Below are 25940 nucleotides of genomic sequence, written 5' to 3'. Positions count from 1 at the left end.
AATATCATGGAGTCATTTATTTTTTTTTTTGACCCTGTTCCTTTTTGATGTATCCATTGTATGTTCTTTCATCAACAGTTTAATGTGTTTCAGTTGCTGCTGCCTCCCAAATCCCTGTTATTTTCATTATAAATTATGTGCTGCAACTTGTATATTTTGTAATCAAGAGCCTTTCAGTAATTAAACCATCAGGTGAAAGCAAATAAAAAAAGCATTCATTGTTACAGTGTCCCAGAAATATTTATTATCAACAACGAAAGTGTGCAATGTACAAACTAAACACTTACAGTAAATGTTTGCCAGTGTTACAGTACATATTTTTAAATTGCTTCTGAATGGTCCCATCAGGACCTCAAGGTCACAGAACAGTGACTACACGTAGAAACCTTGTAATGTTCCTACATAATTCAGTTATGTATTTAACAATTTCAGTTTCAAGTACAAGGTATGAGGAACAAACAGTTGAATAAATTTCTCCATTTCCATTTGGCCAGCGTCTATTACACCATCCATCTCTCCATTTGCCAGTTTTCAAATATTTAACCCATTCATCTCTCCATCCATAGCTTTGCACACATTCATTCGTCTGTCAATTCATCGGTCCGCTCAGCCATGCGTCATTCCATCCATGGGTCCATTAATCCTTTTATGCACCAGGCTATCCATTGGTCCAGTCAGTTTATTGAACTGTTCACAAAGTCCTCTTTAAGACCATCCATCAATCACTTCCCTTATCATTTACCCCGTCCATCTTTGGACGGGGCAAATGATACCCAGTCAGGCTCTTTCATACAGTCTGGTATTTCATTATTATAGCTCGACTGTTAAAAAAAAAAAAAAAAGATATAATAATCCACAGGTTGATGGTGAACTCTGGATGTATAAACCGTGCACTGAAAAATGGTGCAGACTCTACTCGTACAACCTTAAAGCCACAGATACATTCTATTCTGGAAAAAGAATACAGTGAAAACATTTGTGTGCAGAACGGCAAATTTTTATTTTCCAGCCCCCTCGTTCTGTGTAGACATTCTTTATTTTCCTGATACTCTAAAAAGTTGATTTAGATCTTTAAACTTCATATATATCATCTTGTAAAACGAGGACAAGATTGACCTCTGCTTGTCAACGGCGATGCATGACGCCAATCATTACTTATAAATCGGCAGAATACCAACCAGGTGATCCTTTGATGGCAGAGAGGTAATGCGTAACCATGACTCAGTGTAAGGGTCTACCTTTGAGATTCCAGCTTACAAAACACAGAACTCCCAAATAAATACCTTCATATGCACGCAGTGCAAGTGCAACATCAGACCAAACTAATTGACTATTACTCTTTAAATTTACACCATTAGAAAGGTATAAAGGCCGCAAAAATCTGTTACGAAAGGGATCCGTTGGACAACTTAACAGAGTGGAGTCAGAAAAATAAAGACTTTGTTGCAAAATTCAAAGATGAAATGTCTCTACTGTAAATAATGTCTTTTCTGAAAGAACCTTCAAAGTGTCTGCAACGGTTAATTTAGGAAACTGCAATTGAAATCCTAATGGGATTTCTCTGTGGCTCGTCAGTGTAGCTCAAAAGGTGCAGCAGCTTTGATGCTCTGAAGAATCGAGGATGGGGTCCCCAGCATGGTAACAGCGTCTCCGTGTACTCACTGGTCACAGCAGCAGCTCTCCTTGTCGTTTTCTACATGTGCAAATGTTGACGTGTCCCATAACAGTTTCATCGCTTCATGGTTTGCGGAGGAGAAATTTTCCCTCATAACTTCCTCTCCTTCGGGATATCTGCCTGAACGTCAGCGGCCATCTTCTGGAACAAACAATCGACAAACAGTAAGCGCTAATGCAGCTTAGAGGACAGAGCACAAACTCTCTTCATAACTGGAGATTTGCATCAATTTAGGAAAATATCTCAATTAAACGATGGTCGTTTGTCATTGGTTTGTATCCTGGAAGTTTATTGTTTTTTTTTTGTTTTTTTACATCATTACCATTATGATTCCCTACCTTGTCAGACGTGTTTAGGTTTTTGTGAAGCCGTGAGGTTTATTCATGACTGCTGCTGCACGTTGTGGCACCGTAGTTCTGGACTGTCATGGACTCTGTATGCTGGAATAAAGCTCCAGTATCAAAGATCTGAGAGATCCCCCCCCCCCCGAGGGTCCCCTTTTTCCTTCACATCACCTCCACCACCCGCCCCAGAGACACCTGCACACCCACCCAGGACCACTAAGATGTGTGCAGGCTTTGATGAGGAAAGTGCAGCATGATAAACTTATATTTCTAGATTAGTTTTCAGTTTTATTTTATTTTTTGTGAGCCATATCTGCAAAAGAACCTGGTCTTAAATTTAACAGGTGTGCAGCTGCACTGGTGTCATCATAGCTGCATTTTCATCGTTAAAATTACAGCAAAAAAAGGGATGAAAAGAAAGCAAAAAAAAAAAAAGGAGCCATGCTTCTTTCAAAGGCTGAGTGCAAGCCGCAGAGAACGGTGAATAGAGGCTAGATTTTCAACAACTTAAATGTTTTTCAGAAAAAATAATAAATAAATAAATAAATACATAAATAAAAATCAAGCAGCTGGATCCCCCTACATTTTGTTTCAGGACAAACGGTGTTTTATTCCAGTTTTTGTTTTTTACGTCACTACATTTACCTCATACTGCACTGAACAGGTACTTTTCAATGAACCAGAGGATCATTGAAAAGTTTTGGTAATCTCAATTTTAAAAAGTTAAACCAATTATACAGATTCAATACACAGATTTATTTTTAGGCGTTTTTCCATTGTGGCTTACAGCTAAAGGAAAACTCAAAATTCAGTTACTCAGAAATTAGAAAATTACATTATTGAAAAAAAAAACCTAATAATTTAGGAGAAAAAAAAACCTAAAACATCATGGCCAAAACGATAACCTGTTCAGCACACAGTCATCAACAACCTCCGCTGGTAGCATAAGACACAGAAGGTCATTTTACAGACGTGTCGTCTATTAAAAAGTACGTTCATACACGATTACTTTTTAATTACTGCATCAGTGCAGTCTGGGATGGTGGAGATCAGCATATGGATCTGCTGTATTGGTACTTTTAGAAGCATGGGTAGTCCCATGGGAAAATAAAAATCTGCATCTCCATTGTAGTGACTACTTTTCCATGCAAACCAAAAAAAACTCAAGACTTAAAGGTGAACAAACTAAAAGTGAATGTAGCTCAAATACTCCCTTGATGAGGTGACTCTCTCTCTCTCTCTCTCTCTCTCTCTTTCTCTCTCATTACTAACAAATAATTGTATTCTAAAAAATCAAATTTAAACAAAACAAAAAAATACAACAAATAAGCAAATACATAAAAATTAACTGAATAATCTAAATTCTAAAAACATAACAAAAATAGAGAAATAGTTCCTACATCCATAAAGCTGGTAAGCTGAGGGAAGACATGGTTTCCACAAATTACAGTGGACACTGCTGTACCGCCACTAGTTTGTATTATATGCCCTCTCTGCTCCATCCAGACTCTGGGAGATTGATTTTTAAATAAATGCAAAATGTAATTTCATGTGGAAAAAAAAAGAAAAAAAAAAAGAGGAATTTGGACTATTGGAGAAAAAGTCCAGCCCTTTTTCTCCACAGCCAAGGTAAGACGCTTCTGCTTTCTCTTGTTCTTCAGGACTGACTGAACAAGAACGTGACAGCTATAGCTCCAGCTCCAGTCCATGACCCGTATATCTCCTCTTAGTCAGACTTTGCATCACAATCATCTGAAACCTGCAGCTTTACCTGTTGCTTATGCTTCTTTTCTATCCTCAGCTTTTCCTTTCACTCAACTTTCCATCAAGTATACAGCTCTCCAAGCCATAAAAAGGTGTCTACTGGATAAGCTGACTGATTAAACTCCTTTTGCAGGACGTCAGCTGCCTATTTTGTAAACCATAACAGCCCCCCCCCCCCCCACAAAGAAATTAAATGCTTTAAACTAATTTCTCAAACAACTGAAATGCTATGTTAGACACAAAAAAAAAACTGACTTTGATTGGAATCAAAGATGCCACTCAATGCAGGGATTGGAGGTTTGCCAATGTTTTAAAAGCTCAGAGAGAGACCAACACAAAAGTTTCTTCCATGCAGCTGAGAAACCTCCCACAAAAAAAAAACAGCAGGATGTTGCACTGAGAGCAACTGCAAGCAAGCAGCCAACAGAAACTGCAGCAGAGAGCGGAGCCAGACAGGGATCTGACCCGGTCCATTTCACAGGAATGTGAAAGATTCCCATTTCAGACCTTATGCACCTCACACAGGTATACTTACACTCACTGGCTGCACCTCCGCCTGCTGGTTGGCTTTCTGCCGCCGGAGGTCAGATTTGATGAATCCTGTGAGAAACAGGAGAAGCATTTTACAGTAGGACTAAATGTTTAAAGAAGATAGTAAAAAAATTAAAAATTAAAAAAATTAAAAATAAAAGGGGGAATGTTAATTTTCTTATTTTACAATGTAAACAAATGTGGCACATAAGATGGCTTTTGAGTTCAGCAGCTGCTTTCTAGTCTGCAAAGAAATATGCACAAACCTATTAACCGTGCAAGAATGTAATCCAACCACTGAATTTAGGTCAACTTTCAGAAAATCATGGCTGTGATTTTCACTCAAAATGGTGAAAGCGATTTTACCAAAATTATTTTACGAGTAAACTATTCAAATGGGAATCTATATAAACAAAAGTTCACAAATCAGACCAGTAGGGGGCAGCAGTAATCCAAGAAAGGTACAGCTTTTACTCAAGCAGGTGAAAAACTGACTTGCAAAATTCTTCATACCCTTTAACGTTTTCACATTTTTTCATGTTAAACTGCAAACTTATTCGGATTTTATGCAGCAGAACCACACAAGACAGCATAATTACTAGGGAAATGTTTTAAAAAGTAGTGTGTAATCTTAATGTTTTCACCTCCCTTTATTAGGATACCCCTAAAACAAACCAATCAAACTGGCATCAATTGCATTCAGAAGTTACCCATTGATAAATAAGCCCTAATATAAGTAAAGCTGTTTGGTATAAGCCTCAGAGGTTTGTTAGAGAACATTAGTGAAAGAAAAACATCAAAACTAAGGAACACTGCAGGTTATTGGTAAAGTTGAGTTTTAAAGCAGGGTTATGTTAGAAACAATATGAAAAGCTTACAAGATCGTAAGCAAATTTTACAATCCAAGAGCCTCCCAAGTTAAAAAACTGTCTAGGGCAGCAAAACCTACCTCACCCATAGAATAAACATAATGTGGCTTATTAAACTGGAAATATATAAAAACCTTCTTTGGTGAAAATAAAAAAAACAATTTAATTTCCAGTTTCAGGGCAAAAGAAAAATATAAAACTTTCATGACAAAAATAAATATGTTTAAAGTAGATGAACCACAATCTTTTTCTATATCACGAAATAATGAAATTAACCAATTAATGCACATCATGTGCCCTCATAAGTTGCACAACTGGTGTCATTTTGTTGTGTGTATAAAATTTGTAGGTATTTTTACTTAAACCCGTTAGGAGCCACTGAATGCCTGAAAGAGACACACAAGGACCAAGAAACACAGAAGCGAAGCTGGTCGGGGTTGAAGGAATGAGGTAAATAGAGGGCAATCTGAAAGAAATCCTGTTGGAGGTAGAAAAAGACTTGAGGCTGGGTTTCACCTTTTAGTGCCATAATTGGTCAGAAACCATGGAACGATTCAGATCAAAGCATTTAACTGTGTCAGAAAGGCCCAGTCAAAGTAAATGCTAAAATCAATTGAGAAATTGTTGTTCAGAATACAGATGACCACAAAAAAGATAATATTTATATTCATTTAAAATAAATTTTCACTTCATTATGTGCTACTTTTTGTTGGTCTTTCATGAAACCTCAGTGTGACGTGTTGATGTCTCACCTGTCATTATTGTCCCTATTAGCAGAAAAACACACAGGAAGACATTTCCGGCTAAAGTTCCCCATTTATCGATGAGCTTCCCTTGTCCAATGGTGAAAATGATTCCGAAGATCTGCAACAAGATTAGCGTGAAAAGTATTTACGACCAAAAAGCAAATATGTGTTCAGCATGCAGCGCTGCAGTTAATGAGTGGCAACAATAGCTGACCTGAGCTGAACAGTTGAGCAGACCAGATGAGGTTCCCTCAGACTCTGGGAAGGTGAGCTCCACTGCAAACTCAAAGCCAAGAGGAAGATATCCCGTCATAAAGAAGCTGCAGAATACAAAACAGAAACATAAGCTCCAATTAAAAGCCAAATAAAGAGAGTCTGCTTTGCAACAGCCTGAATTGTGTAATTAACTTTGAAACTGCTTCACTGGTAGAAAAGTAGGACACCAGCCAATATAATGCACCAATCTGTAATAATATAAAAAAGGACTAAAATTGCTATGGAAACAATTATTCCATCAACAGATTTTTTCTTCCCTGATGATACATGCATATTCCAAGATGACAATGCCAGGATTCATTGGGCTTGAATTGTGAAAAAGTGGTTCAGAGAGCATCAGAAATCATTTTCACACCACAGGGTCCAGAATTTAACCCCATTGAGAATATTTGGGATGTGCTGGAGAAGGCTTTGCGCAGCGGGCAGACTCTACCATCATCAGTGGAATATCTTGATTAAAAATTAATGCAAAACTGGATGGAAATAAACCATGTGATATTGCAGAAGCTTATCAAAACAATGTGACAGCAAATGCGTGCCGTAATTAAAGCTAAAGGCGCTCCAACGAAATGTTAGTGTGACTTTTTTTTGGTGACGACTTTTTTTTTTTGACCAGGCAGTGTACAATACTTTTTACCCCTTTCTGACTCCATAAGGAATTCTAGTTTGTGCAAGAAGCTTCATTGTCCCGTTGTACAACTTGGAGGTCAAGTGAATATACAGCAAGTGGTATGTAGCATCACTGGAAATAGTTTTCCAACAAAAAGTTTTTGTTGATGTAATCACACAAATATAAGATGTTCTGTGCAAATTCAGGTATTTCTAACTAATAAAAAGTTAAAATAAGCAGTCGTTTTTCTTATTAAATTGGATGTTACGATAAAAACACTCAACTCTGACTTGAGTAAAAATATATTAAAGAAGTGCTACTCTACCCACCTCTGAATGCACCTTTAAAGAGAACCTCCTACTGACTGATCATGCATGTCACAATAAAGGCACGCTTCAGTTTATCTCACAAGGGTACCTACCCTAGCGATCCAGCGGTGATGAACACCGCCCAGAGGTGCCCCAGGTTCAGGGTGAAGGTGTAAACCAGCATCCCAACCAACGAGAGGATATACACCACCAGCGTGGTTTGTCTGCAGGGAAAAGAGGAAAGCAGTTTTAAAAAGCGTTGTGACAAATACACCCAACATTGACATGCAGGCATGGGGTGAGAAGTCAAAACTAAGTGAATGATTTTGTGCAGCCCCTGACCACAATTCAAAAGCAGTTCAAAACATTAGCTCTACAGCAAATGTGGTTAATGCAGGTTGACACAAACAGAAATAGAGACCAGTTAAAATGTTGCAAAAATGGAAACAATGTTGGGTCCATCACAAATCATGTCTTTTTATTTAAAAAGATTCCTTTTACTTTTAATTTATTAGTTTATATGATTGTTCCAAAAACATTCAAGGACTTACAGAAAAGCAGACCATAACATACCCAGTCATTGAACTTAGAAGCAATTTCAGAGAAATAACGATTCATAACATATTTTAGTTGTCGAAAATAGGTTTTGAGAAATTCTAGCACGCGAAAGTAAAAAAAAAATAAATAAATTTTTAAATGTGGAACATCTTATGCCTTTTTAGTAAGGAAAATATTTTTCAATTATGTTTTTATGTTATGTTACATCTGTTCAGTTTCTACAAACTTCCAAAACAAAAAATAGGCCTTGTGAATCGCTCCCAAAAGTTTGGATGAGTATTATGTCAATTATCTCAAGGTTGTCACTGTTGCTTGTGCACTTTTTTCTTTTCACCCATTTCATTCCACTAATCATGTAAAGAGAAGAAAAAAAACACCAGAAGTATACAAGTGTGTGCAATGACTTTATAAGTTTAACTTGTTGAATTGAATTACTGAAAAAAAGAAAATAAATGTTTAGAGCATTAGAAGTAATGAAAAAGAGAGAGATGCATTAATGAAATTGTTTGAAGAATAGAGGAAATAATCATGTTAAAATGCTAGAACTAGACAAATCCCAAAGCAAAAATATCTAAAATACGCATGAAAAAAATTAGATAAAGCATCTAAAAACTGCATTTAATTGTAATAAGTTGAAAGATTTAACAAGACAAACATAAGCAGGCAAAACAAGGTTAATATGGTATAACTAAAGAATTATCTTGATATAAAACTACAGTCATAATTAACTTGAAAATTACTTTGCCAAATTCAGCTCACAGTCAAACCAAATTGATCCATCATCTTAAAAAAAAAGTACGGACCGCGTCCTGCAAAAGCAGGTTTACTTTGAGAATGCAGTCTCTTGCACAGTCATGCGTAAATTATGCTGCCAAACATTTTGTTAGCATAGCAGAGTCCACTGAATGTCTGCGACAGCCAGGGTCCACAGTTTAAACCTGAGCCAAACTGCTTTGACAGCCAAGCATCTCACTGGCATGGAAGGAATCTGAGGCTGGGGATTTCAACCTGCCACAGTAAACTATGTGCCACAACTAACGAGTAAAACTACATGGAGACGGTTACTTTTAGAAAAACATTCCTAATTCTTGTCAAAATTATAATACATACGCTTTTTTTAATTTTTAATTCGGTTTCATGTGGCCTGAGAGTGTACCCTTCCTATGAACAAAGGTTTTCATGCTTCTTTAAACCTTTCTGCAAACATGAACTCAAAGAACGTTCTCTTCACTAAACAACCATGGATTGTTTTCTTTTTTTACTTAATAATGTGATAACAGTCTTCGCAGTGTTGCCCTGTGGATCTCATTGACATGACTTGAGCAATCAATTGTTTTTGGAGGTTGCAGGCGCACCTCAAATTACATTACTGAGTAATGCGTTTTGAATTCTTTATTTCTGTTAACTGGGATAATTGTGGCGTACAGTAAATAAAAAAAAACATTCAGCTAATCAGAAGCAATAGAATATTACAAAAAACTATTTTTTTTAATATAAGGCATTTTCACATACTGTGTAATAAATGCACTAATATTTATTTGAGGCTCCTTTTGTATAAATTACTGCCTAATTGCTGCATGGCATGGCGATGACCAGCCTGTTGAGGTTTTAAAGAAGCGTTTCTCGTGACCTTCAGCTCAGCTCGTCTATATTAGACTCTGTTGTTCCATCTTCCATTTGACAATCTTCCAAATCTTCTGAGGGGTTTTGCAGAGCAGTCAAGCATAGTGATCCCACGGTCGTTAAAGAGGGTATTCAAAAAACACAAAGGATGCAGTTATCTTGCCACCTTTTTACTAACACACTTTTAACCTTCCACTTAACTTTCCAGCATATCTTTGCTTACAACACCCTGAACAAGCTTTGTCGACATCAACTCTTCATACCTTACCCTTGTTCTGTCAATGACTGTCTACTGGACAGCTTTAAAATTAATAATTGGCCTATAACTCTAGCTTCACTAATGGATAGATATTTTTCTTTAATTCAACTCCATAATTTGATTCTCTAACTATGTGATTATTTGGACTGTGTGATTATTTTTGACACTGGCAACTAAAAAACAGTTATAAGTCAGAGTGAACTTCATGTCTTGCTAATTGACAACCATGAAATTAAATGTAGGCACTTGGTTTTTGGCAGATAAATCTCCAACACCAGTTATTGTCGGTGCTTGAATAGCATTTGGTTACTCACTGATGTCTAATAGTGTGGCTCAGAGTTATTTTTATAAACATCAGCTTTCAAAAGGCACTTTTACAAGAAGACCTTACCTGTATGTTTTGGTCTTGTCAAGCCAAAGCCCACATATGAGAGATCCTGCCATTCCGGCAATGATGATGGTCAAACCGATCCGCCCAGCGTTCACCTCTTCACCCTGAGTCCAAAACCATAAACATCACCGGTTTATGGGACACCTGTGACAAACACGGCCATCATTTCATCCGGACCCGTAACAACCACAAATCCCAGACTCCTGTTATCTTTGTGAGGGTCAACAGTCCTGAAGCTTTAAAGTTCAGCGGTAAAAAAAATTGCACACAGAGACTTACAGGGTAGTGTTCGATGATCATTCGGTTCAAAAGCGTGGAAATGGCATAGAAGCAGCCGACATTCAACCCTGCAGGAAAACAGAAAGCGTTATTACAATTGGGATCAAAACATGACTATAAGCATTAATTTAAAATGAAAAGGAGGGCCACAGCTTTATGTAAAATCTCCCATACAGCCTGAAATCCTTCGAGAAACTGCAGGTTTACACTATGAAATGTGACATTCGAGTCCCAAAAGTGTAATGCATGAAATTAACTCTAGATTCAAGCTTCACTGTTCTGAAAGTCACCTGAAGGCTGAGCGTATAGCAGCCTTCAGGTGAAAAAGCTGCTATATTCAGCCTTTCACCTGAATATAGCAGAAATACTGTACTCTGAACAGGTGATCAACGGTAGCGCAGGATGACAGCAATGACAAGAGAAGCATGTAAAACTTACCTTTTCGGTAATGTCATTTATACACCGATTATATTGTCCATGCAGGTGACCAGGCTGTTTTCAGTCTGGCTTACAGACTGCAAATTGATGCGCAATACAACTAAAAGCAATATTTCAACATTTACCTAGTCAGTATTCATGTGAAATGCCTTGTTTGTTTAATTATGTTTATTCAATGAGAGTTGCAATGATATTTAGACAGTGTTGCAAATTCTTTACCTGGACAAAAACTAATATGCAAAAGCTAAGCATTCTGAAATCACCCTTCCAAAAATCTAGCCTGCAGAAGTTGCAAGATGCACACAGTAATACTATCAAAACCTTCTTTGAAAGACCAATATCTGTTAATGAAGATTTTTGCACATTCAAACCTTCCAAGAAATATAATTTTTAACTTTTCACAATATCAATATGTCGCTCTAACAGTATTGTAGTGCTCACTAAAATAACTACATAGATAAGCTGCAGTGATATTCCTGCTACTTTTTCAGAATGAGGGCAGACTGGTTTGTATATAAATCCCCTTTTTTACTTTTTAGATTTGTTTTTGCATTTTTTGCAATAATTTAAGACCTTATCTATATTATGGTTTCACATTTAAATGTTTTATCTGCCTTCTCTCCTATTGGTATAGTTTAGGTATTTATGGACCAGACTGCATGCTATTAAAACGAGTGCGACAGTAACAAGTCTAGACTTATTTGAGGATGCTGAAATTAATTTTGAATTATTGAATGAAATGCATTTTGGATAAAAATGTAGTTAAATTATAGTGGATTATGTATATTAGTTGAAAGCCATTTAGTTTAGATAGCTGTCTTTTGTGCATGGCTTTATCCAAAGTGTTTATTAAAGCATCTTTAAATGAATTACAACTGTATGACAAAAAAGGATATTTCCTACTTTGAACATCAGCTAATAATGACATTTGAAGTATTTTTGTTTAAAAAAAAAAACTTCATTAAAAACTTAATTTGACAAAACAATTGCAACATTACAAGAAAAAAGCAGATATCCTATTTCTCCAACAGTTGTATGGAGGTACAAAATGGCCAAATTTAAGGATAAAAAAAAACCCTTAAAGTTATTTCTAAAGTCTTAAAGTAAAAATAAATTCAGCTTATTTTATTCACTGGGAGAGACAAATAAAACATTAGGGAGCTTGTAAATGGCACGTCTTTAACAACTATTTTTAAGCATTTTTTCTAAAGCTATACTTTAAATTGCTGAGCATCTACTAGCTTTTAATTTATGATTGCATTATGCCTGATTTCTTACTATATTATATACAATATTCAAAATGAGAAATAAAGGAGAACATAGCAAATAAGATGAGCAGATTTGTGTCGATCTTCTGAAGTCAAGAAATGGCTAAATGAGAAAATAGCTACTCGCCCAGTAGTAATCAAACACATTAAAACAACTGGCTCTGTGGCAAACAGCTCTGGACAAACCACCAAGTTTATCTTTACACAAAACAGTGAGAGAGGACACAAAAGAAAAGAAAAACATTCCCGAAGCGTACACTTAAAAAAAAAATTCGGCAACTTTTTCACAGTTTTTGCAGCTGATGTGTAAATAAACTGAAACTAGATGGACCAACCGTAGGTGATCACAAGTAGCATGAAGGCCTTGTTGCACAGTAGCCTCCAGATGGAAGACATGTAAGAGTAATCACTGGAGCGGGAGATCCTGGCCTGAGCCTGGGACTGGGTTGGTGGGATCTCTGGTCTCTCCTGAAAGACTACACAAATACAGTTTAATGTGTGAAGGACATATCTACGGAAGAGGATTAGGGCCACTCAAAAAACAAAAAAAATCTACTAAATTCTGACTTTTTCTCAGAATCCTGACTTTAATCTCAGAATTCTGAGAAAAAAGTCAGAATTTAGTAGACTTTTTTGTTTTTGAGTGGCCCTAATCCTCTTCCGTACATATCAAATGAATCAGATAAATAATACAAATGACTGATCAACCGTTTGAGATCTTGTTATGCTAAACATGATTTCTTTGGATTGTATAATACCCCTAATTTATCGATGTGAAGTTTCTGTAATATTTCATTTTATTTTCATCCTTACACACTGGGGCAGCTCCATCGGCTTAACCCCAGTGAGTTTATCATAGACAGCTATGAACTTTTACAGCAGTGATTCAGTTCCTAAAAAGAAACCGCTGACAAAAGTCCACGCTTAAAGAAACAAATTTAACGGACTGGAGTGTCGCCACATCACAGAACCCAGTTAGTACCCATGTGGCGGAGTAGACATACCGATGACCACAAGAATAAAGACGAAGGAGGCCACGCCCGCGCTGATGTAGAACATGAACCTGATGTGATGCGCCAGCTCATCAACATCACCCACATTAGGGACGAGAATGGGTGGGACCAGGAATCCAATGGCAATGCCCAACTGCAGAAAAAAAAAGAAAAGGAATCCAATTTATACCGACAGCTTCAAGCTGTGGTCAAATCAGTCACGATTCCTTCCCCTCCAATAATTTTTGTAACATTTAGACATTGTTTCGTTTGGGCATTTTTACCTCCAAGAATAAAAGCCTCTGATTATATTGTGTACATTTTCCTGATCTTCTGTGGGATTTGCAAAACTAAATTAAAAACTTGGTATGAAAATTTGGAGTATGAGATTCAGGAACGAAGGCCAAAGCAATTAAACCATGGTAAAAAAAAAAAAAAAAAACATTAACAAAAATGTTGAAACAGGTCCACCCCTTAGTAATGGGCGGTTAATGGCTTTAGCGACCGCCCATTACTAAGGGGTGGACCTGTTTCGGTTGTATTTGCATGTTATCTAAACCATTACAAGGCCTTTGTTTGGGCAGTGGTATATAGCTTGGTACTCCACATTACTCCAGACCTTTTGAATTGAGAAAGCTTCCTGGAGAGGAAGCGAAACGTCTTCAACTACGGAAAATAAGTCCAGTTGCTTTGTTTTTTTTACTTTTTTTGGAATGCCTGCATTAGATAACTGTCATTAGCAGGACGCTATAGTATGACTGTATGAAGGGAGGTAATTCAGCCATACGAGTCAAGTGTGGTTGACCAGGGATGATTCTGGAAGTTTCAGAACACTGCATTTCCTGCTGTGGGGTTTTCAGCTGATAAAAAGTACAATCGCCTCCAAGTTGTGCATGCAAGCCTATCATATTTGAACTCCAAGGGGAAAATTTGAAGAATGTGACTGTTTGAAGAATGTTTTTTTTCAAATGTCAACATTAAAATATCCCTTTGACTGCATAACACAAATTCTAAAGGTTACTCAAAAATGGAAAACTAATCCACAAAGCTTTATGTTTTTTGCTCTTTTTATATCCTTACTCTCAACAATAAGGTGGCCGATAAAAAGCTGCTGTTTCTAAAGAACAAATTAGCTGACTGGGATTTATGTGCACGTTCCTTTTTCTACTAAACACACATGGTGATTGTAGGAAAAAGGACCTGCATATATCAGCACCGGCATCCCCCAGGTGTATGTACTCTCTCCACTCTTCTCTCAGTACACAAATGACTACACCTCACCACATACGTCTGCGAAACTCCTAATGTTCGTAGACAACAATTGTCACGGGTCTGAATCAAGATATTGAGTCCTTAGACAGGTGATTGATTGGTGTCAGAAATAAATGGTTGCCAACATCTCTGCAGACCCTGGTAACAAATTGGTTACACTTTTGCCTTCAGGTCGCCTCTACAGAGCGGTATTGGCCAAAACCAGACACCATAGAGAGATTGACCGATGAGAGTTGAGTAGATTGACAGCCAGAGTACCATGATCAATACCATGAATATTTGCACCAATCATTTTAAAATGTATGCTCATATTCACAATATTTCCATTTACCTTTTTTTGTATACTGTACATAAAATTGAGAGCAAAGTGGAACCAAAGTCAAATTTGTTGCTATATGAATCAACTTGAGGCTTAAACTGATTCTGATACACAACCCTAAAGATCTTTGACTAAGGACATAAAGACGCACCTGATTTCCCAGAACACCAATGGAGCACGCTGTGGACACTTCCTGCTGCCCAAACCACAGGGAGGCAAGTCTGGACGGGATGCCTAGAATGTGGGCCGTGGCCACAGAACACACGAACTGGCCAACAAACGTCACGGCGAACATGCTGGGGTCTGCCGTGCCCGTCTTTATCCAGGCCCCGATGCAGTTGAAGGCGGACCCCGCCACAACGACATCCCTGATGCCCCGATTGTCGAGCGCCCAACTGACCGGCACGATGAGAAGGACGTAGGTGAGGAAATAGACCATGGACAGCCAGTCAACGGCCACGGTGTCAATGTTGTAGAAGCGCGTGAAGATATTGCTGATGATGCTGTACTGTAGCCACATGAAGGCGTTGCTCATGGAATGGATGCTGAAGAGGAGCAGCATCACCCATCGCCGCTTGTACAACTTTGTCTCCATCAGTGGGAAGAGCTGAGCTGTGTCTAGAAGTGGACGCTCCAGGGTGTCGATGCTGTCGCCCAAAGGAAACTGGCGTTTGTGTCCTCCATAACAAGCAGTCGTATCCTTCATTTGATAGGAGCCATCATCCCTGATGTCCCCAAAGCTGTCCATCCATTCTTCAGATTCATCCAGAGAACTCATGTTGATATAACAGAACTCCTCCTGTTTCCTCTTGTTCTTCTGTAGCACTGGACAGCGGGAGTAAAAAGGGAACATTTCTCCTCGTTTTTGCTTACTTCAATGACTTGCACCTCCCACTCAGCAAGAATTTCCTCCATGCAGATCATAAACAAGCTCAGTGGCTGAATGTAAAATGGAGATTACCACCAACTTCTGGTGATTTTTTGGCAAAGAGCAGAAAGCCTCTGATCCAGGAAAAATTATACCAGGCTGACCCTGCAGGTGTCAGATGTGAAAACCCAGTTTATTATTTTGACGCTTTCTTTTATTTTTACTTGTGCCATGCTTTGACACATCTGATGACTGCATGAAGGCTGACTACAGGAAAACAAATATATAAATTTTATGGCTAAAGGCACATGACAGTCATTCTGACTACACAAGATAAAGTCCACTGAGACTGATGCATGCACAAAAACACTGATAATGAAGCATGATTTAGAAATAAAAACAGACCTTCACCACATTACATCATCTATCTGATTTTGAACAGTAGTGGTTGGGTCCAGGAGCTGGTTTTGGAGGCTGATTGCATCAAACAGAGCAGTCAGAAAGTGTTAGAGATATGTTTGTAGTGTTGGCTCACACTGCAGAGAAAAGAATTTCACATGACAAAATATTTCAGTGTCAGCTTTGTGTTTAAATTCCTTCTAGATCAGTGTAGGAAGCCATGGTTTTATTCAGTTTTTAGAGTAATATCTGCACAAATAACCAAGAAATGTTTCATCTTTCCTGATAAAGATCCACATGGCAACATAAGCAATACAGCTCCATTAAAATGACAAATGAAGAGGGTGTTTTTAAAATAATGAAACCTTAGTCATTTCCAAGAATTAAAGACCCTTAATTCAAAGATATGTTCTCACCGTAAATCATTTGTCACAGGATGTAGTTTTTAACTTGACATAAAATATTTCCTACAGCTTCCGTCAAGTATAATTATATGGAAAAACTATGCAAAAAGCCGTTTTATGCAAATATCCAGTTGTTTCTTTGTGCCTCTGCAACATTTATTTATTGTGTCAATAACATAGAAGCTAAAAACCAACAAAGTGCTGCATTTAGAGCAGGCCATATTCACTATAGAGTTTGCAATAAGAAGGGGTTTTCTTGTTTGGTTGCATTGCAATTTCTGTTCTTCCTGCACAATATCACAACAGCCAACACGTTTGAGTAAAACGACAGCAAATTCCCAAAAAGGCCTCATATGTGGAAGTAAAAAACGCTATTAGCAACTTCAGTAGAAGTTTAGTCTTAAAACTTTGAATGAACAAAGTCAAAAAAGAAGAATAGGGCTGTTAGATACCCTGATTCCACAATTAGTTTAAAAATTGTAAATCAAAGTTTTAAAGATCAGGGTTTTTTTTCTGGCTGACACGGACTTCCAGTTTTCTTTAGTCTTTGAGAACCTACTGACTCCAATTTTGATAAGAGAAAAAATATTTTAAAACAAACAGGTTTAAAATACAAAAACACATTGCGTACCAACGTTTAAGTGCCATGTGATGTGAAATGAAGATGAAATTGACTGTTCTGTTGATATAGAGACTTTAATAATCAGAACTTCGTCCTGCTTAACATCTTTCAAAATAACCCTGGATTCTCAGTACCAGGGATTGCTGCAAATCTGACAACTCAATGCTATCAACTGTTCACCATCACCACATGCTTAGGATTGCTGCTAGTGTAAGCTGCTAGTGACTGACGTTATAAACTAATAAAGGATCTAATTATACAAAAAGGTGTCTGTCAGGAGAAGTGAAAAAAAATTGTTTTCAGTAAGGATTTAAAAGAATGTACAGACTCTGCAGACTGAATGTCATTTATTCCAGAGACCGGTGACTGCCACAGCAAAACCCAACCCCCTTTGCGCCTTAATTTGACCATTGGCTGCATTGTTAGCATCTGGCTGGAAGATCTCAGCGCTCTTTTTTTGGGTTGTGAGAATTAAGTAAAACAGATAATTGTAATTGTATTGTATCAAGTATAAGGAGATGAAAAAAAAAGTCTAATCTGGAGGATATGAAGGCATGGCCAAAGGTTTTGAAGTCTTTAGGAGGAATATAGACGGTTTTGGCAATCTGATGTAATTGATAAAAACAGGTCTTGATTACTGAGGACATTTGTTTCTCAAATTTTAAGAGCCTCCTAATAAGACTCCAAGATTCCTGACAGTGGAGGAGCAATGTAGAGCAAGAGGGTGAAATGTATACAAAAATTTATACAAAAGTTCAAGCCCCCCCCCACACGCACCTGCATCCACTGATTGCCTCAAGTGTCCATGCGCCAGCTAATCTGCGTCAAGTCCTCATCCTACCATCCCACAAGACTCTGCTTATAAAGGCGCTCCACCATTGATTATTCTGGTCTTCAGCTGAGCTTCGACCCCCTCCATCTCATCTCTTCCTTCACACTCAAGCTTCACCTGACTACTTCTTCCCTACGGCCTCCACCACCAGTGTCCAGACCCTGGGGGAAGACTTCACTAATCCTTATCCTAAAATGAAAATCCAAGCTCAGATATTCGCAGCTTTCACGTCTTCTGCCGGAGTCCGAGCGCCTAAGAGTCTTTCTGATTTATATCAGTGAGATGATGTGTTGTGAATTGCCGCTATACAAATAAAATTTAATTGTCAAATCAAGAGGTGGGATGCAAACAGGCTCCTACCACAAACTGAATGCTGAAATTAAATCAGAAGAGCTTTCACAGTATGTGAACACTTATACAAACCAGCTGAATGCAAATACATTTTTTTCCTTCTTAAGGTTTTTTCCTAGTTAAATTGCAAAGGACGTTGTAATCTGTGGAGTTTTTAAAATTATACATTTTTTTCTACACTTAAAAAGACCCTTTCATTGAGTAATTCAATAGTCTAAAAATTACCCTTAGTCATGATTAGCCCCGAAGCTATAGTTTTACAAACCTGTCGTTATACAAATAACTTTCAAACATCTCATGTTGTTGCCAATCACATGGCCAACAAGTTTTCATTTCAACTGCAACATTTTGTCATAAACGACAAGAATGCATGGCCTGTTGGTGTAAACGTGTGTGAGTTTGTACCTTAAAAATGGTTTCTTGAACCTGACTGAGTTTACACCGTCCTACTGACCTCCATATGCACTAGATCTCTCCAGAACAAAAGCAACTGGGAGAGGAGCAGCAATATACTTATATTTTGATAAAAACAAGAAATAAACATCCACCTAAATTATGACAAAATAATAAATGGTTGTGTAAATTATTAATTTAAAAGTATAACCCAAGAGACCTTTATGTGTTTGTTCTGTAAAAATGGAGAAAACTCCTGCATGGGCATATCGCAAATGGGTGTACCAGAATTATAACCCGTTATTTATTTTCAAAAGTATGAAAAATTAGTTCCTCAAAACTTGGACTGGAGATTTTGGCCAACTGGCAGCTAGTTGGTGATATTAGCAACTGGAAGTCCTACAAACTTTAGAGTTCGCTGCCTTTGTGCTGTTGCAGCACAAACAAATAGCTGTACAGCTGCCTCAATAAAAAAAAAAAAAAGAAGTCAGAACTGGTTTCTCTAATGCTTTACATAAGATGAGTTTTTAAAGCAACCACTGTGGTAGTCCCCCTTTAAATTTACAGCAGAAAGCCACAAACTGGCATTTATTTTGCTCACTATACACAAATCAGTGTGTAAAAAAGACATCTCTTTGGAAAATGTCTAGAAAACAGAAGCCAAATAAAACCGGCAGCTCTGAACCGCACACCAAATCCTGCCAACATGCGACCTAGTAATAAACCCACCACATGGAGAAGTTTCTTCTCTGGTGGCGTTTTAACAAGCTGTGCGCCTTTAACTAGATGTCAGAACACTGCTACTGTGTCAGTTTCTGTTAAAAAACTGATTATGAAGCGTTTCTAGGATCACAGAGCAAAAATATCCACAACAATTGAAAGTCTATGCTGCTAAAGTGGGCTGTAAAGGCAGTAACAGGATATCTGGTATTTTGAGTTATTATGTTGGCATACAAAATGGTTCATGTTGTCAAATAGAAGTTCATATCGTCATACCTGTAGTCAGAGAGCAGTGAAAGACAGCAACAGGACACAGTTTACATAAATACTCAGGACAAGCAGAAGATGGCGACAGTGACGCGTCCTTCCCCTCGCAGAGCTGCCTTCCTAAAATAGACCATGTCCAGGATTGCCTTACCAAATTACATTCACAGTATGAATTATATTTAATGAAAGGGGGGGGGGGGAATAAACATAATTTAGCAAACAAATCTGGTTTAATGTTTAGATAATATTTTACTCTGGACGGATCATGTTTTTTTTTTTTTTTTTTAAATAAGCCTTTTATCCCTATTTTTAATCATTCTTTGTGTTTTTGATGTCGGAAGATTTTTTTAATTTTTGGCTACACCTGAAGCTGGGCAAGACAAAAGTTTTATGAGGTCCTAAGCATTTCATTTAGAATAGAATTCAACTTTATTCTCATTGCACTGTCACAAGTACAAAGCATTGAAATGTGGTTTGCATCTATCCAGAAGTGCTATACAGGATATAAATATTATTTATAAGTGTATGTATAAGTAAAAAGTAATAGTAGGGGACTATAAAATGTTGTGTATAAATATAAATATGGGAGCTATATGCACAGATTATACAGAATATACAGGAATGTTAGGAAAAGGATTATATATGTATTAGCGGGTTTATAATACAAGATAAATAATGGCAGATAAGATTTACAGAATCTATACAGATTGTATACAAATTGTGTATGTGTGTGAGGGGAACAGTCCATGGGGACTGTTTTGGGGGAGAATAAGACATTTTGTTATCCATTAAACTTGCATAAGAGAATTTAATCTTTAGCATCTAGCAAGAAAAGATCAGACAAATATAAAATACATATAGCATATACCCACAGTAAATAAACATTATAAGCTGTCCAGAAAAGTGTTTTTTCCAGGTTGGAGTGGATGTCCTGCCCCAATTGAAGGATTTGAAGTATGGTTTGGGTCTTGTTCACGAATGAGGGAACGATGGAGTGAAGAAGCCGCTGTATCGGTCTGTTGTGGTGAAGAAGGAGCAGAGTCAAAAGGAGAAAATATCTCGATTTACCAGTCAGTCTATGTTCCCACCCTCATCTATGGTCATGAGATTTGGGTCAAGACCAGACGAACAAAGATAGAGGCGGCAGAGTGAGTTTTCTCCGTGGCGTGTCTGGGCTCTCCCTTAGAGATAGGGGGAAAAACTCGGTCTGCCTGAAAGCACTTAGAGTAGAGCCGCTGCTCCTCCACGTCGAGATGAGAGCCAGTTGAGGTGGCCAGGGCATCTGGTCTGGATGCCTCCTGGACGCCTCCCTGGTGAGGTGTTCTGGGCACGTCCCTCCGGGAGGAGACCCCAAGGAAGACCCAGGACACGCTGGAGGGACTATAGGCCCGTTTACACTACACTTTTTTTAACCGAGCCGAGACCAGTCCGAGCTCGGTAATCGAGATAACTCTTGTGTGTAAACGGTCAGCAGACTGAACCGGACCGCGCTAGACATAACCTGACCGCGCTAAATGCAGACCAGTTCCTGAGCAGGTCTCGGACTGTTTTTTTCTGGCCCAGTTTTCTGATAAAGAGCGCATGAGCAGACCGCGTCATACGCCTACAGTCAGCTGACTGTCTGCGGGTTTTCCGGCGGGTCTGGCTGCTGCACGTCCCGATTCACACTCCATTCAGACAAATTTCAGACATTCATAATAATACTAGCTTCCTTACCGTGCCACACGATTTCCAGAGATGATTCTGCTTAGCAGCGCAATGAACCTCAGCGTCTGCCATTGTTTCCGCCGTCTGTAAATCCTTATTAGACGTCCGTTTGTCTCATCCACTTCCCAAAAAGCCAACTTTCTCAAGTAAAGTCACCAATGGTTGTCTTCTTTCCCTGACTCTCCACAAACACCGAAATATCACAATATCAAGCATAACTTCCTGAATGTTACGGGCGCCGCTGTTTTGTTTTGCTGCTTCCGCCTTCAATCTCAGAGAGCGGTAGTACCGCAGATCGCCACTAGGAGGCGAGGAGCAACCAAGGAACCGAGATAAGCCTGGTGTGTAAACGGGTCGGCTTGTCTTGGGTAACTGATCCAAGCTCGGACTGGTCTCGGCATGGCTCGGTTTTTAGGTGTAATGTAAACGGACCTTATAATGTCTCTCGGCTGGCCTGGGAACGCCTTGGGATTCCCCCGGAGGAGGTGGCCCAAGTAGCTGGGGAGAGGGAAGTCTAGGTCTATCAGGGGTCATTCTCCACCACAACTAGAGGAGTTAAAGTATCTTTGAAAGTTAAAGAGGAGTGAGAGGGTTTATCTGTAGTGTGAGCCAAAACGCAACAGTCTTGATTTGCCAGTCCAGCAACATCCCAACCCTCACTTGAGGTCAGGAGATAAGCATCATGAACAAAACATTGAGATCCCAAAAGGCATTCGGCCCCCGCCTCAGAGATAAGCACCATCGTGTGGAGGGAACCCAGAAGAGCCAATGCTCCTCCACGGTGAAAGGAGTCAGGTTGCCTCGTTTCAGGGTTTTCTCAGTACATCACACTAACAAAGAGGCCCCCAGAGACACACCTGGAAATTAGTAGAGGGGGTTTCCATTATGCCCTGGGAACACTGGAGGTAGAACATAATGAATTAAAATGCATTGCGCCAAATTGGAGGCTAAAATTAATTTTAAAAATAATTGTCCAATTTTAAGGATTTTCTAAAATTGAAAACTTAAGTCTTTGCTTACTTTTATGTGTTTCTTTGCATGTCATAGAAGAGATGTAGCAATTATATATTGCTACAATGTCTCAATGTATGCAAGTACCCTAAAAGCCATCTGGAGAGAAAGAAATTATTTCACAAGTCAAGGTGTTTAACCATGAAATTATTTAGCAAGGCTAAAGTAGTTTGATTTAAAGCAAGCGTGACAAAAAAAAATATTTAAGCAAGGAAATGCTTTTCATAAAAACAGGTTTTCAAACCACTCTTGTATAATTGGAAGCAGGTTTTAGGCCAATGTCTGCTCATACCTCAAGGCTGATTAGAAACCAGAGAGTTGGCTTTAAAAAAAAAATTAAACGAACCTAAAGACTTTGTTTTAACTTTTTTTGGTGCAAAAACATTTTTTTTTTTACCACAGACACCCAGTTGTAGACATTTTCACTTGTCAACGTGACCAAGAAACTCTCCAAACCAATTCATGTAGCAGCTTTAGATTAACTCAGCAACAGCCACAGTTTAGCTAGGGTCAAAATAGAATAAAAAGGACCATGGATATTTCTATACTCCATCGTTAGACCAAAAGACTAGCAGGATAGTATTCTGAAGTGTAAAGGTATAAGAGTTGACCTACATTAAAATCAACAAACCTTTAATAGGTTATTCAGAATGAGCAAGCAGTATGAAGTAGGCAGATAAACTTTGCAAGATATGCTCAGAATTACCGCACAAAAGCAGCTAAAACTGCACCCTGAAATATAAAGTTGCATTGTGTACTTATTCTGACTTAGAAAAATGCAACAGGATACAGTTTCAACATCCTGGACACATAATCGCACCTCGCATGTTTGCTAACACAAGGAACGACAAAAGCAAATATTAATAGAAAACCTGACCCATCTGCAATTCTGTCGTACATCCACTAAATAGCTTATTTTGCAATCCTTTGGGTATCATCTAAGCATTATGTTAAACTGTTTCTCTCAACAATCCTTTAAATCCATCTGCAGACTCCGATGTTGCAGACACTCTACCAAATAAGGGGCAGACAAAGGATGACTGTGGGATTATCAGCACTAAACACTGAAATTATTGAGGTTCTGTTCTGATGAATTTCCAAATCTAAAAGTATTTTCATCCCGTGTCCCTCTTTGTTACTCTTTAATCTTATGTGTCAAACCAGTAGGAAGTCACAAATGTTTCTGTGGAGTGTGGGGAAGGGCTAAACCAAACAGTCCCTAATGCAAGATTTTTCCAGGGAGAGACTTTAAAATGAGTACACTCCAAAATTTAAACAAAGTTATGCATGTCCTGTATCTTTGTTCTGTTGGGGGTGGCTAATGCTTGGGGTTATGGTGGGTGGGGGGTTCATGGGGTTGGTGTTGGGATCTGTTAGAGGGCCGGGGCCATTTCATCCTGGGGCAGCTCTGGTTGACTGAAGCATATTGCCGGAGATCAGTGCACCTTTTTCCCTGTTTTATTTAAAAAAAAGGAACACCCTTTTCCTTTTAGGGATCATCAAGGCCTGGCTAAGATCTCCCCAAAACCTTGTGGGACAATGTGCTGTGGTCTGATGAAATCACATGGTAAGAACAAAAGACTGACCATTGCAAAAATAACAAGGCAGCATCATCCTTTGGAATTACTTCAGAGGGAAGTAGACTTTTTTTTAAAAGGAGAATTAAACTAAGAACCGCTTGAAATACCAGTTAGTTCAAGCTAAAAAATGTTCAAGAGCACCACCCAACGCCCCGCCCCCATAAAAATTAAAGTGAATCCAAGCATGCATACAAAGCCAGATAAAAGCTTAATGGAGAGATAAAAATCATAGTTTTGGAAGGGACCAGAGTTCAGAACTGAAATCTCAGAAAACCTGCGGTTTCACCCGAAGAGGACTGGACAAAGGGATTTACTCGTTTTGAGAGATTATCACAGCAGAGATATAGCAAATATTTCAAATCTATGCAGCGACTCCAACCAAAAACACTGAATCAAAAACAGCCAATTATTTCAAGGGTTTTCACGCATTTAATTGTCCAGGATTTATCACGTTGTGTCAAAGTGCTTTAAAAATCATTTATCAGGCTCTTTTTTTTCTACATTACAGAAACAAGGCATTGTGGGTGCAACTTCACAGCCACAGCTTTTAGCACAACTGTATGCCCTAAAAGTGTTTTTTGGTCAGTACTTTCGAAATTTAGAATTGAAAACATTAGATTTTGAAAGCATTACAGTAAATTTGTTAGTAGTGATTATCTGTGTTCCTCCTTCAGCACAAAATAAACAAAATAAAACCAAACGTTACCTTTGACCTCGGTACCAGGGTATGAGCAAAAATTACAGCAATAAAAACAATCCATAGATTGTGGTAACCCAATTATAATCATTGTTTGTGAAGATCTCAAGACCTCACTTTTTTTTTGAGACCCGGTTGGGCCTGAACCCCAACTTTGTGGACCACAACTCTAAATAAGTGAAATAAATAAGTTTCTCTGAGAACCGGCATCAGTCAAAGGTTTACTACAGTTTGTTTCCAACCGTTTGGACAGAATTACCCTTTACTTTTCTCCCATCAACTCACCTGATTCCCAAAAACTCCAATGGAGCAGGCGGTGGAAACTTCGTCAGAGCCGAACCACACCGAGGCCAGGTTTGAGGGAATCCCGAGGATAAAGACCTGGGCTAAGGCACAGGCGGACTGTCCGAGCAGGGTCACCCAGAACAGGTCTGGTCTTGCGCTGGCCACCTTTATCCACGTCCCTGCGCAGTTGAGCGCGTTCGCCACCAGCGCGGTGAAGCGCAGCCCCCGCTTTTCCAGCAGCCAGGTGACGGGGAATATGAAGGGGATGTAGGCGAGCATGTAGATCATGGACAGCCAGTCTACGGCGAACCCATCCACGTCGTAGAACCTCGTGACGATGTTGCTGATGATTCCGTACTGGATCCATTGGTACGCGTTGCTCAGGGAGTAGGCGCTGAACAGGAGGCACATCACCCAGCGCCTCCTGTAAAGGCGCGTCGGGAGCGCAGCGCCGCAGTCACCGTTCGCTGTGCCAGCCTGGATATTCCCATCTTTACGCAACTCTGGACCAGTCTCCTTGGTGTTCTGGTCGCCCTTCATGTTCTGACCCAAAATCCCTTACAAATAAGACACTCTGAGCATGTGAAGGAACTTTAAAAACACAATGAATGAAACCGGTATCACTTTCGAAACTGCACGTGACCCTGACCCAAACACGTCCCAACCAAAATCAGGAAGTCCTGCAGCTGTTTCAAGAAAATGGGGGAATTTATCAGGAGTCCGGTTGTTTCCACATGGCTGACCTGTCCGTCCAGGAGCCGAATCAATGCTGAGGATTTCTGAGAAAATCCATTCAGCCGACTTTTACTCCTCCCAGCTGCCGAGATAAGGAAGCAGAGAGCCTTGCAGTGGCACCACGGTGTGTTGTTTTTGTAAATTAAGTCTACCATGTTAGTTTCTGCCTTATAGCTACTCGTCAGATGAATTAGTCCCCCCTAAGTTTGCTGCTCCTCTAACAGCTGTTGCCACTCAGGTAATTATTTGTCACCTTGTTCATCCCAGTAATCACTCCTCCCAGTATGGCCTACTGACTTCTTCAGTTCACCTGTCAGATCTTCCATTAGTATCACTGGTTTGTTTCTCTGCCTGTTCACCACTGAATGTTTTCTTTACATGTCACACAACCTGCATGTATGGGGAGCCAAGCATGTAACAATCCAATAAATGTCATGACGTGTTTATGTTTGTGATCATTCGAAACAATCAAGAAAAATATATTAAATTATTTAATCAATTTTAAATTACGTTTGGACTTTTGAGTTTAATAAATAGTAAAATCTCA

At 38.9% G+C, this 25940-nt stretch overlaps 1 protein-coding gene across 8 annotated transcripts; it reads right to left on the bottom strand.

The window, feature by feature from the left end:
- Window positions 1-826: 826 nt before the first annotated feature.
- Window positions 827-25716, bottom strand: flvcr2a (FLVCR heme transporter 2a). 8 transcript variants are annotated; one of them, XM_021310293.2, is made up of 12 exons: window positions 19388-19465; window positions 14674-15347; window positions 12944-13085; window positions 12275-12415; window positions 10234-10301; window positions 9955-10058; window positions 7237-7347; window positions 6144-6249; window positions 5936-6047; window positions 4319-4383; window positions 2014-2115; window positions 827-1816 (listed from the first exon to the last, which is right to left on the bottom strand). In XM_021310293.2, the coding sequence occupies exons 2-11, from the start codon at window positions 15298-15300 to the stop codon at window positions 2053-2055; spliced, it is 1539 nt and encodes a 512-aa protein (XP_021165968.2). In that variant the 5' UTR covers window positions 15301-15347; window positions 19388-19465; the 3' UTR covers window positions 827-1816; window positions 2014-2052. The 8 variants fall into 8 exon arrangements, with proteins under 8 accessions (XP_021165968.2, XP_036006608.1, XP_036006609.1 ...); XM_036150715.1 differs by lacking the exon at window positions 19388-19465 and adding an exon at window positions 15484-15500; XM_036150716.1 differs by lacking the exons at window positions 14674-15347; window positions 19388-19465 and adding an exon at window positions 25402-25716.
- Window positions 25717-25940: the final 224 nt, after the last annotated feature.

The sequence above is a fragment of the Fundulus heteroclitus genome, chromosome 19 (assembly GCF_011125445.2).
Source record: "Fundulus heteroclitus isolate FHET01 chromosome 19, MU-UCD_Fhet_4.1, whole genome shotgun sequence".
Taxonomy (NCBI): domain Eukaryota; kingdom Metazoa; phylum Chordata; class Actinopteri; order Cyprinodontiformes; family Fundulidae; genus Fundulus; species Fundulus heteroclitus.
Note: the sequence above shows the minus strand (reverse complement) of the source record. Positions and strands in the feature narration are given on the sequence as shown.

Coding starts and splice junctions, on each gene's coding strand:
- flvcr2a (XM_021310276.2), bottom strand. CDS start 15,375: ATGTTCCCTTTTTACTCCCGCTGTCCAGTGCTACAGAAGAACAAGAGG. Junction 12,416..12,943: donor CTTTATTCTTGTGGTCATCG/GTATGTCTACTC, acceptor GTATTTGTGTAG/TCTTTCAGGAGAGACCAGAG. Junction 10,059..10,233: donor TGATCATCGAACACTACCCT/GTAAGTCTCTGT, acceptor TTTTGGACTCAG/GGTGAAGAGGTGAACGCTGG.